The sequence below is a fragment of the Rhea americana genome, unplaced genomic scaffold (genome assembly GCF_003343005.1).
Source record: "Rhea americana isolate MKP2758 unplaced genomic scaffold, rheAme1 scaffold_110, whole genome shotgun sequence".
NCBI lineage: Eukaryota > Metazoa > Chordata > Aves > Rheiformes > Rheidae > Rhea > Rhea americana.
In genome coordinates, this window is record NW_028185151.1 from 118568 (window position 1) to 131421 (window position 12854).

A 12854-nucleotide genomic window follows, 5' to 3' on the forward strand; every position below is an offset into this window, starting at 1 on the left:
GGCTAGGCTGTGAAGAGCAGTGGTGGCAAGAGAAGGAGCTTGTGTTTGGCCAGCTGGAGCAGGCCCGTTGATTGAAACAGCGAGCAGGAATGTGTCACCCTGAGCCGGTGAGGGTGACCAGTGCTTGAGGGGTGCAGGCTCTGAGAAATGGTGGAATATTTTTAACATATAACCGCAGAAAATGGGCTTGGGTGCTTTCTGCCAAATATCAGATGTCCGTTTCTGGACACAGACTTCTCTGGGATATAACTTAATTTGGGGAACATGAGAGTTTTCTTTTCTTTTTCTTTCTTTTTTTTTTTTTTTTTTTTTTTTTTTTTTTGGAAAAGCAGGATAAGCGTTTCTTTGGAAGTGTGCCATAGAAGGGCTGTCTGTAGCAAAATACTCCCCGTGAATTTACCAGCGCGCCCTGCCAAAGTGCCTGCTTTCCGCTGATTTGGCGTGTTGCTCTTGTCTCTTGYGCGCTGCACTGGTTAAACTTCAGCYGYGGTGGCACAGCCGGAGCAGGGAGTTTCAAAGGTGAAGGGCCCCCGCAAAAGGAGYGAGTGGCTTCACGTGCCTACGCGGAGGGACGGTGAGCTAAAATCTGACCTCGCTACCGCCGCAGCTCCCATGTGCAGAGTCTGTTCCCAAGAAGGATCCAAGGTGCTTTGGACACCTTGAGCAGAACAAGGAGGGGAGCTGGCAAGTCCATCCTGCTTCCCGGGGCTAATGCTGCTTGGTTAAAAAGCTCCGTTGCTCTGCAACCACTTTGCCTTTTGAGGAGGTTTCTCATGCAGCTCCGTGAATGTCTTTTTACAGCCAGTAGTGGTGGATTTGCAAGGAGGTCACATGTAGACCGTGTCTGCAAGGAAAGGTTGAAGATCGCAGGTAGTTACAAGGAGAAATTGTATTTATTGAGTAACACGTGCTACCAGTAAGAGCTTGTTATCACCATTGGCACACAAACTAAACACATCTTTCTATTTCTTTCTTAGGCTTTCAAATATGGAGAGGTTTTGGACGGTGTTGGGGTGCACATTAGCTTGGGAATTCATTGTCATTTATTAACTTGTACCTGGAACAGAGAGGCAGGGGCAGCGGGGAAACTAACAGACCTTCTATAAGGCTCTTTACCAAGGCTCTTTACCTTTAAAGGCAAAGTCCATAGAGTTAGTATTTCTTATCAGAGACTCGAGCGCGTACGGTGTGAAAGGATTTGTGACTTGGACGCGCAAGGGACTTATCTGCAGGGAGAAAGGTATGGGGGTAACCAACAAGCGTCGGTTGTCCGAAGATAAAATGTGAAGACTAGGTGCTTTTGTTTTAACTCCAGATAAACTCGAGAAGTCAGCCAAATTGGAAGGCAGCACTGACTTTACTGGGTTTACATTGCGATAAATCCACAATGCTTGCTCTTTGCTGTGTTTTTTTTCTCTGAAGTGGTATTTCTTAGTTAACCCCAAACTATGCCTCCTTTTGTTTAGCTATGGAGACAAATCTGGGCATGAAAGACATCTGAAACTGTTTCTGAAATGTTAAGAACTTACTTTTTTAATACAAAGAAGATTTTTGGGTATACTGGCATAATAGTAGAATCAGTTAGTTTAGAAAAGACCTCTGGAGGTCATGTTGTCCAACCAGGCCCCTGGTCAAAGTAGGGCCAACCTTAAAGTTAGATCAGGTTGGTATTCATGTAATATATCACYTCCTTCTGATCCTGTGAATCAGTTTRAGGCATTTGATTTGGCTTATTTGACTGTACAGATGACCTGTAACTTAGATGACATCATCATAAACTTTGCACTTTTATAGATGATATCTTTGCTAGGTCAGTGGTAATTTTGCCATTGACTTCATAAGGTCAAGATTAGCCCCAGAGGTATCAGCTGGTTGAGTTTATTTTTCTAGTTGAAGCTATCCTTGAGAAGAAAGATCCCTGTTGAAAGCCTCAGCAAAATACATTTGCTAGGGTGTACCAAAAACTAGTAACATCAAACTATAAAAATGGCAAGCTTTCCATCAAAGTGGAARCAAGGTAGAAGCAAATAACTTCTATTAAATATTTAGACTCAACCATTTACTTTACAAACTCTACCTTTAGTAATTCTACTCTGTCCTTTCCCAGCTGTAATTAAGGTCACGGATATCAGACATAACTTTATAAAAAATAAAAGAAGAAGAAAARCAAAGCAGAGAGTATGAGTTGTGTCAAGCTATTAGAATTTATTCAAGCAAAAAGCAAATTTCAAAATTTCTGTGTGAACAGTGATGCTGGGAAGATATCTACCATGAAGTTAGTGGAATTGACTATTTTGAGTTGAATTAAAGATCTAACATAACTAGGATTAATAGAACTTGGAGTAGTTATTTCCTCTTTAACATAGACTCCTRTGCTGTTCCAGATTGGGAGGTATGTGCAGCAGAAGTGTTAAATTTAGAATATATTCCAGGYATTAAATGTTATTCTTAATATCTTGGTTTGCATTTTGACGTAAGCTTGCTTTAATACTGTTTTCCTCAACTCTCTACACAGATATTACTATGGCCTGTATTTTAAAATACTAACCAATAATTGATTTTTGTTTTATGTGTATAGTCGCAGGTCTGGCCAGTACACAATGAACCATGAAGACCCCAAGAAGAACCCCGATGGAGCACCATTTGATCGTTCGGGTTCCCAGGACTCCTTGGATGAATTATCTATGGCTGACTACTGGAAAGAACTTGAAAATATCCATGAAACCAGGGGAAATAATCATGAGGAACAGGAAGCACTTGTGGTGAAAGAGCCAGATGGTAATGAAATTCATGGCTGTGAATGATCACCAGTTTGCTGCTTCAAGGATTTACCTTATTTCAAGAGATGGCACTTACAAACACGCTTATATGAAGAAGGAGGTTACTCTATTGAAAACTGACTATCAAAAATTCAGCCTCAGACAAACATCACCAGAAATAGGCAGTGCGCTGAAAGAGAATTGAATTGGAGRAAAATAAAATAGTAGTTTTCCTGTAAATGATACTTGTAGAAAATCAGAAAGGTTCATATATTTGCAAATTATAACAGCCTAAGCTTTATTTGCAGTTTACTGTTAAACTGACTTACCCTTTCATTCCTTTGTGTAAGTAATTTATTATTGTAGCTATTGTGGATAGCAACCTCATGATTTAGCAGACAAGTCAATGATTAACTATATTTAAGTTTAGTAAGTAACTTCTGGACTTACAACTGTTGGGATTGGTTTATTATATTATTTCTGTTTCTCTGAAGCATCAAGCATGGGTCACTCCTAAGGGCAAGGACTTAGAGGAAGTGGGCAGTTTCTTTATTTTTAATACCCTATAAGACAAAAGAGAAGTAATGTCCTTAGTTTGACTGCTCTGTGAAAAGTTTGTTTTTAACAGTATAGTATATTCCCCTCTCAGATTCTTACGAGAGGCCCACAATCTTGGAAAGAACAGTAAGTTAAAGCAGTGAGCTTTGCATTTTAGTATAGCCTCTGTGTGACTKAGGAGATTCATTAACTTTCAAAGGTATTTGTACTTCTGACTCCCTAGGTGCTTTGAAATATCACCATTATTTACCAATACCCTGCAGCAGGTAGCAACGCGGCCTCTGGAGAAAGTAGGAAGCTCAGAGTCGGCGTGCCCTGTGAGCCAGGCACCCGACGGAGCCGCAGGGTACTCTGACCAGCAGCGCCAGCCTTTTTGCAATGTGTGATCCTCTTCTCTTCCTCCAGCTCGCTGAAGCCTGCTATTCGGGCTCTTTGCTCCCAAAGCCACTATTTCCTTTTTCATTTGCCGAGGGATGTCAGCAGTCAGCGCAACCCACTCTGCTACTAATCAGAACTTAGTGGCAGTGCTTAAAAGGAAGTATGATTAGGTGGATAGTGATTTCAGAAGCAGAAGTTTTGCCATTAGTGACAATATTTAATAGCTTTCTCCTCTTTCATGTGCAGTGATCTGTCGATAAAGGATACTTTATCAGCTATAAGACTAAAGCAACAATTGTTTTGTGGGCTGTCAGCAGTCTGGAGACCATGTCATAAGAACTGATTAAAAAACAGCTTAAGGTGACTCCTGTAGACTGGTTTGTCCTTCATCAAATTGAGCTAGTGGAGAGCTGTAGGATTAATGTATCAAGAAAACTGGCCAGAACCCATGTCAGCAAAGGAGCTGAAAAGATTGAGGACCAAACTAAAAATCAATGAAGCAGCAATGATCAGAGGCTTTCAGACTTCCTCATATGCATTAACAGCTAGGCTACATTTATAAAATGCTGTATGTCTTAACAGATATGTTGCAGATTATTATAAAAATTGCCCTATAGTGATCTGTACTGGATTAACTATTTGAATAGCTTTTATATCATATATTAACCCTTTTAATGCTTTTTAGAAACAATATTTTTTTCCAGGTCGTGATAATGCAAATAATTGCTCTTAATCGTGAACTCCTTTAGACCTTTCTCTGTGAACCACATTAACTTTGCCATGCCACTATAATCCAGTGTGCTTAAAAATACTTAAAAGCCAGTATTTATGCCCTTCTCTTTTCCTTGCTTAGAGGGGGAACTGGAAGAAGAATGGCTGAAAGAAGCCGGTCTGTCGAATCTGTTTGGTGAGAGTACTGGCGACTCCCTAGAAAGTATGGTATTTCTATCCACGTTGACCCGAACCCAGAAGGCAGCAGTTGAGAAGCGGGTAGAGACTGTCACACAAACCATGAGAAAAAAAAACAAACAGTACCAGATTCCTGATGTCAGAGATATCTTCAGGCTACAAAGCGACTCAAAGGGAAAAGTAAGTTGCCGTCTGTCATTTTGTTGGATTCTGGCAGATGGAGGAGAGGGATATGAAGGGATGGGAGGTGAGAGAGAAGAGAAGGAGGCAAAGRGACAAAGGTGTTTCCAGATGATTTTTGTTAATTTTTTGCTGATTTGTAAATGAATTTTTATATTGAAATCGTGGGAATAACATTGATCCAGAGCTGACATTGCATTAAGCACTACTAATATGCAGAAAGGAGTATGTATGCTGGCCTCCTGCTACTCAAGAGTGATGAATAAAACAACCACTCCATGATCAAGATACTGATCAAATTTTATTTGAATGTGGACACAAAAATCAAGGCAGCGAACACCTGAAGAGTGACCAAATGCCCTCTTTAGGGGGCACTTTTCTCTTTAGGCAGTAGTACCCTATAGTCATTCCCAGGGAACAGTCTGTCACATAAGGAGCAATACTTCTTTCTTTTATACATACATACATACATATACATACATATATATATGTATGTATATGTATGTATATGTATATAAATATATTTTTTTACTGGGTTTTTATGCCTATTCAGTGGTGGTTAAGCCCCCTGTACTAATTCCCAGAATCTGTGTGTTTCATTAAACTGTATGTGGCCAGTTGCTCAGACATGTCCTGAAAGGGTCTGTATTTCCTCTCTTCAGATATTGAAAAGGAGAGAAGAGTTCCTGTTCCATGTACAGGAAAGGGGAAGGAGGGAAACAGAGGCTATAATTAGAATTCCTCTTCTTTGGAAGGAAGGAATGTGTCATCATTATTCCCCCTCAAAGCAACTAGATCTTCAGCTTCAAGAAGACACTGATAAAGGCTAGCTTACCATATTTCAGCTTCATTCCTCGTTGTTGCTGCTGCTGTCACTTGGGTTTGTAGTGGCAGTAGAAGCATGGGGAATTTCAAGAAGAGTTGATCTCTGTCCTTCCCCAGCTGCCTCCTTTCCCTGGGCAACTCCTTTCAAATTCAGTAGGGGTGAAATTTAGTGGAGCAGGTTTATAGGTGCAGATACATACTTCAGAGGAAAATTTTCCCTTTCAGTGTTCTGCTTTGCATGTGGTTTCAGATATTAACTCCATAAAAGCTTTCTGGGGTCTGTTTTGGAACTGACTACACCTAAAAATTACAAGATCTAACAGTAGAATAATTTAGGTAATATATCATGTGGTTTAAAGCAGTATAATTTCCCTTTCAAATATGTTATTTCAGCAAAGTACAAAAAATACTCATGTTCCTGTATTTAAGCTATGTGCTGCAATTTTTGAAAATTATATGTTGCAGTATCGGTAGACTGCTGTTTCCTCTAAATGACGTGCTTTAATATTGATGACATCAGGGAGAAGTCATGTGAACAGATGAATGATTGTAGTTATGAAGCACGTATAAAACAGAAGGCTTTAATCAATATTACTATATTGATTAAATATAGTAATAACCAAACAAAAAGAACCTTTGTAAACCAGTCTCCTTGACTGAATTAAAATAATGCAAATGTAGGCCCTCAAACCTAGACCGCATTCCTTTCTCTAAAGCARTGTAGTTATTTGGAAATCATTGGTGGTGGTCATTTGCCTAATCTGTCACAAAAAGGCAGCAGTGAAGCGGATCCCACCACCTCCCTGRGCAACTTGTGTCAGCRCTTTGYTCCTCTCCCRTTATTAGAAAACTCGGTACRTAACGAAAGAGGGCTGAAGCCATCTGCAGCTGTGTGAAGTCATCCCAGTTTAATAATAGCCTCTGAAAATCCTGTAACCTCCCTTCACCTGGRGGAAAGCAGAAGGAAAGGTAGAACAATAGACAATAGACATCAATATTGCGTTGATGTTTCTACTAAGTTTCCTGCTATATTCCCAAAGAGAAGCTTGGCTGTTGGTGCCCTGACAGTTTTCCGGTCGACTCCTGTCTTTGCTCTGTGGAACGCTAGCAGTTTTCTGAGCAGTCAGGCTCTTTGCTGCCACCTCTTAAGATCTCTGATTAAAAAAAAAAAATTAGGCAGATTTGTGTTGGTAGGAGAAAACCTTAAAACTCAAATTTGTGTTTTCAGTAAGTAGGGGTTTTGTAGTGTCTGACTAAAATGCTGTTAGAAATCCAGAGTGCTAAATAATCAATGTTGATCTAAGCTGTCAAAAAGATGTTAAAAAAGAATAAGGTGGATAGAAGAGTACAGAAGCTTATCTGTAAGGTTTTCTACACTTTCTGAAATGTTTTACCTAAAACAGGTGTAGTACAGTTCATGAAATGCAAGAAATCTTGAAASTGGGTAGTGCTTAGGCTTGTATTTCTTGATGAACTCAGGGCTGTACATATTTATGTTTTCTACTGGCTCGTATAGGGTTGGTCTGTCGACATCGTAGGAAGCAGAAGGTGCAGACCTTCTCCTGTTTTGTTGTCTCTTCGAAGTGTCATAGTTTTGCTGTTGGGAATCTAAGCTGGAAGCACAAGTATTAATGTGAGACTGCTGGCAGAAGGGATGGGATTGTTCTCTAGGGGGAAACAGCCATGTTACAGTTTGCAAGAGGAAGGAATTTGGACTGAGTTAGTCAAAATGTATCTGCCAGATACCAGTTCAAATCCTTTTCAGTGTAAACGATGGCTTCAGGTCAAAGACTAGACTGTGTTATAACACTAGAAATTTAAGTCTTATACACATCTGTCCTTCTGGGAAGAGGAGAAATAGATTTAATTGCTCATTTTTTAATTAGATTTCAGATCCCTGTAGACCTTGGCAAAGGGGTTTCTATTAAAACCCCAGTCTAACAGCTGACAACACACAGGCGGACTTCTGCATACTCCTGGATTTCAGGAGTCTGTATTTTAATCCTGCAGAGTCAGAGGAATTTCTACAGCCATGCTTTTGGTTTTTCATAGGCGTGCATATTTTCTTTCTTTCTTAGGTCTGTGATGGAAGTGAACCTTCAACTGTAGGAACACGTGAAAACAAAAATGAAACACAAGAGGATGCAAAAGGTAATGCCAAACAGCTCCTTTGATCTTTTCTTTTTTGTTGTTATTGTTGCTGTTGTTCGGAGGCTTTCAACCTCACAGTCTAATGCATAGGTCCTCATTTCAATTAACTTCAGCAAAGGAAAATAAAAATGTTATGAGAAAACCTTTTCTAGCCCAAATTGTTGCGCACTTGCAAAATTTTTAAGTGTGGCTGTAGATAGTGTCCTTTGAGCCATCTGGTAAATCTTGTTTTTTTTACCAATGATCCTCTTATAATCAAGTCATCTGGGAGAGGTCTCCTCTCATAGCTAATGCTTAGGTTTTTCCTGGTCCTTAATTTATCCCTTCTGGTTTATCTCTGCTGTGCAGTGCAGGAAATGAAGCACTATAGATGAGCTCATCAGTGCATACAAGGGAACAAAAGTGAATGTACTATAAACATACAGAAAAGATGAGAATTGGCTATATATCCGCAGCTCAAAATGAAAGAAAAGCACCATTGGAAGAAAAGATAAGTTGCTTACCCTCATAAGGAAAATGGAAAAAAGTGGCATTCCATGTGTAGGGCTGGTTGTGCTCAAGAGTGTGTGGTTAAACAAGGAGGGGTGCAATATCTAAAGAAGACTGGCAGAGCTTCGGCCCCCCTCTCACTCCCACATAGGGCAGAGCACAACAGAATTGATGGCTGAATCCATAGTTTCTGTTATGAGGATATGGATTTTCATGAAAGACATTGACAAAACTCTCTGCTTTTCTTCAGTGCCAGTAAGAAAAGGGTCGCTACCATRCATCGCTTTCTCTTTCTTGGAAGCAGGAATTGCATCCTATCTGCTGTACTATCATACCCAGCCCTGTAACTCTCACATGCTGTGAAATGTATTCAGATGATACTGGCAGCTATTTAAGCTTTAAGATTTGGTGTAAATAGGGCACTGCTTTTCTGCATTACTTTTATGTCTTGTCTTCTTTTGTGAGACTGGATACCACCTAACTGGTGCTGGACCCTACAACCACTTAAATAGGCACCTAGATCAGTGAAGTTCTGAACTACAAGTACACGTGTCCATAATTAAGCCAGCAAATAAATTTCTGCTGTAATTTTAGAGCATCGACATGTAGTATTCTAGATAAATGGCTGCCTCAGGATTGGAATTAGGAAACAACTGCAAACACTACAAGACGTGCATGGAAGTTGAAGCGGGAGAGAAGAAGATAAACTAGCCCTGACTATCACCAAATCTGTGTATTTCCAGAAGTGCTATTAATCCTTCCCTTCCTCGCCCTCAGCAAACCTCACTCGAGTAAGAACAGTAAAAAAAATTGGGAGGACTGCCAAACTGCTGGTTCAGCACAAGGGAAGGAAGAGATGCCTGGTGCTTGTGTCAATAAACTGCACTGTAGGATTTAGAGCTGGAAAATTACCAGGCAATTATTACAGACTTTTATCACATCTGGTTCTTTTTTTTCCAGTGGCCCTGATGAACCCTTCAGAAATGGGAAGTTCTGAAAGGCAAGCTCCATATGCTAGCTCTCCACAGCACAGATTGGGATGTGGATYGCAAATGCAGCCTACTCGCATCCTGATACGCTTCTGCTCTTGTCAACATGCTAAAATGGGCTCTGCTCCCAAGATAAGAGCAAGGAGAAAAATTAGCTCAACTGTAGGCAAACCGTCCAAGTTCAGTTGTGTTAAAAGTACTGCACCTGTTTCAGTGCTGTGCTGTAATTTTTCCTCCAGAATAATGAGCTATTTTTTTATTATATAAACAGTGAATGAATTTAAGGCAATAACTAAAGAATGCCTGCTATTTCAGAGATACTAAATAGCTATAAAAAACAAATCCAAAAGCATCATTTTAAAATGGAGGCCCTTTTGACAAAGATGTAGTTAGTACCAGTTTTACCTGAAAAAAATGTGAATATCTTCTTGTACATAAAAAAAAAAAAATCCAAAGTTTAGGTTGAGATGACGATGTTTTCAAAGTTCTGTGTCTTAAAACTACTAGAGTGAGTGTGATTGACCCTTCTCCACAGGTGGTGACTTTGTTCCTAATTTGGTATTTGAATSTGGCATTCTCAAATGTTTCTGCCAAATGGCGGTTGTTAATAATTTGTCCTCAGAGAGTACATGGGCTGTGCTTATTCCTCCTGAGCACATCCCAGGCCCAACACACCTTCTGTCTTCCCTGAACACTTATAAACAAACTTGGGGAATAATATGAAGCTATCATGCTTTTGGACTTTTCTGCCTAGTCCTGATCACACAGAACAGTTGAATAAGTTCCTGCCTCTTTCATTTTTATTGTTAATAGAGGCCTATGTGATTTTTTGGGAGGTCCCTTATTGAATGCTTTTAAGTGATTGTTTGTTGTGTGTAATATTGTTGTATTGCTGAATGTATCTGCAGTAAACAAAACAAAATTCAGTATCATATGTTAAGCTTTCAGAATATACTGTCATTTTAACTATCCATAGCATTCACTAAAATACAACAAAGCTAGCAATATGTTCAACAGATTAAAAAAAAAAGTAATTCTCTTTAGATGCCTATGAAGTGGAGTAAATATCAATTTGGATGAGATAGCTCAGGAAATGAAAAGCAAAGAATAAAGCAGATAGAAAGCTGAATACTAATTAGCTTAAATAGGTGAGAAGCAAAGGTGAGTTTAATTTAGAGCTGCRGTTGTGCTTCTAAACATAAATGATTGGCTGTAAGGGAGGAATGTTAGATAAAACCTCTGTATAAGGGCAACCTCAAAGCATAATGGTCTGACAAATGGATGAAAGAGTTGAGCCTACAATGTGTAACATGAGGGAAAAGAGTTGTATTGTTGTTTGCTTCTTAGTAGGGAAAAAATAAGGCTAAACCAAAAAGTGGGTTTTTTTTTAAATTAAAAAGTCTTTTTTTAATTTTAAAAATTATTTCTTTTTAATTAAAGCGTTTGTTTCTGCTTTTCCTTTTGTGTGATAAATAAGGGATCTATGGCTGGAGCGATAGAATGTTAGTGAAAAGATAACAAACTTTTTTACTTTCTATTCAAAGTCAGCAACAAATTAACATTTTAGAGAAATGTTTTGTCAGTTAAAAAAATCAGCCATTCCACATTTCCATTTAAAATTTGAGATCTATCAGTATAACTCCATTGGGGTGTACCCTGGATTCTCTAGCAAAATGAGAAATAGCGAGGTTGACACTTACGATTTTTCCACGCCATATTAAAAAGAAACCTCAAACCTAAACCCCCACCCTACTCCTGGACAATTTCCATTATTTTATGTGATCATTAAATAGCACGGTGAACCAAGGAGGGCAGACAGGACTAATTTAAAATATGGTTTCCACATCATTGTTAATGGCCAATATTTACATTTCTCACATCACGTGTATTTCAGTCGTGAAATATTGCATGCAATTGGCAGGTTGACAGAAAACCAAATCTGCTTCCTCTTACAGCTGCTTCCTAGTTAATAAAGGCACAACAATAGCAACACGGCTGTACAAGCAGGAGGAAACTCAGCAAAACAGCAGCGTTTCCAGACTTTTTAAATGTGTGTATCGTTTCCGAGACATCTGCTTTAAACTGTACCTTAGTAAGACCGGAGGACTGAAATAGGAGCTTTATTGTTTGTTAACAGCAGTTCCATCCCACTCTAATATGGAGTACATAGGTCACATATAGGCCACATTAGCATGACAAATATCTTTGGGGAGGGGAGGAGCTGTTTTCCTTTAGTTAAGATGCATGAAACAATTTAAATGATGTGTRTACATAAACTCACACAGAGACCAAGGCTCTGAGCTGGGGATGAATTTGACTATGGATATATTTGGATACTGAGGTGTCATATATCTCTTTAGTGACAGCAGTGGCTCTGGTTTCAGGATCAGCTTAATCTTTAGCGTATGCCCATAAAGTCTTCCAGATTCTGTCCAAATTGAGCAGAAGCCGCTCTGAAAAGAGAGGGGTGAATAACACCCAGAACAGGTAAAATTTGGAAATGCTTAATTTGGAAATGCTTTCTTTGGTTGTAAGTCGAGTCAAAATGTTAACTCAAATTCACCTTCTCTTTCTGGAACTGTCTCASCTTCAGGTCAGTTAAACTGAAGTGAAAGTGTTTGCACTAAACATTGTGACCTACTAGAAAATGCCTGTTGGTGTTTGGGTCCATTTTAATACAATACASCAGAACCCGAGTTTGTCCCCAGTTAACTGAGGTAATTTTCAGGACTCACCCTTAATTAGTGACAATTCCTGTTTTATTATTTAATAATTTTACAAGAGAAATTTTCAAGTTGGTATGTATATATATTTTTTTTTAATTGGATGCTTCACATGTTGTTTGGGCTGCGTATTTGCAGCTCAGCTTTTTGCAGACCATTGAAGCTATCAGYGCACAGCAGCACTTCCCTGATGCCTGCTCGCTTAGTCAGATTATCTGCAGCCTTTCCTCTGCTTCAGGCTCAGAGGCTGCTGTAACTGTTTTCTGGGAGGCTTTTCTGACTTAGGTTAGCTATACAGTGTGGTTATTCCAGGGCATAGAAGATTTCCCACAATGGTGAAAACAAAGTCATCTATTATGTTACCCGATATTCATATATAAAAKCATATGTACTGCTTGTAGTTCTCCTCAGCCCATGTCCCTTTCCATCTCRCATTTTCTACACTTCTTGTATATTATCTGTGAACACGCTGCAGCTGCTTTTGAGAAGGAGGCAGTGGCAGAATCTTGGCCCCAGTGAAATAACCAGGATTGATTTATTTATATTTGCTCTGGTTTAGGGAAAATCATAACAAAACCTTGCAAGGTATTTGTAGTGTCTGTTACTTGGAACCTAGTCTTGGCTACGTCCTTTAGAAGTAGCACATCACAGGTAATGGTGGGATATGTCAGAATCCTTCTCTGGCTAAATTATGTTTGGTGGCTTGTATTACATTGTATACTTACAACATAGGGTAATTTTTCTCTTGCTTCTTTCCTGATGTGTTTTAACTTCACACTGAAAATCAGTGGTTGATTTGCTATGAAGTAGACTTCTTCTTTCTCTAAAAGCAGAACCACCTCTACCTCTTTCCCCCCCCCCCTTTTTTAAGAAAAAAGTATTCTAAATTTATC

The 12854-nt window shown here is 39.2% G+C and overlaps 1 protein-coding gene across 3 annotated transcripts in view; it reads left to right on the forward strand.

Moving 5' to 3' along the window:
* The first annotated feature begins 2583 nt into the window (after window positions 1–2583).
* ARHGAP18 (Rho GTPase activating protein 18) overlaps window positions 2584–12854 on the forward strand; it is a 38900-nt gene continuing 28629 nt past the window's right edge. For all 3 annotated transcript variants that reach the window (XM_085314004.1, XM_085314023.1, XM_085314014.1), the window contains exons 1-3: window positions 2584–2778; window positions 4549–4784; window positions 7688–7760. In XM_085314004.1, the coding sequence (XP_085170130.1) occupies window positions 2601–2778; window positions 4549–4784; window positions 7688–7760 (487 nt within the window). In that variant the 5' untranslated portion in view covers window positions 2584–2600. The remainder of the gene's footprint in view (window positions 2779–4548; window positions 4785–7687; window positions 7761–12854) is intronic.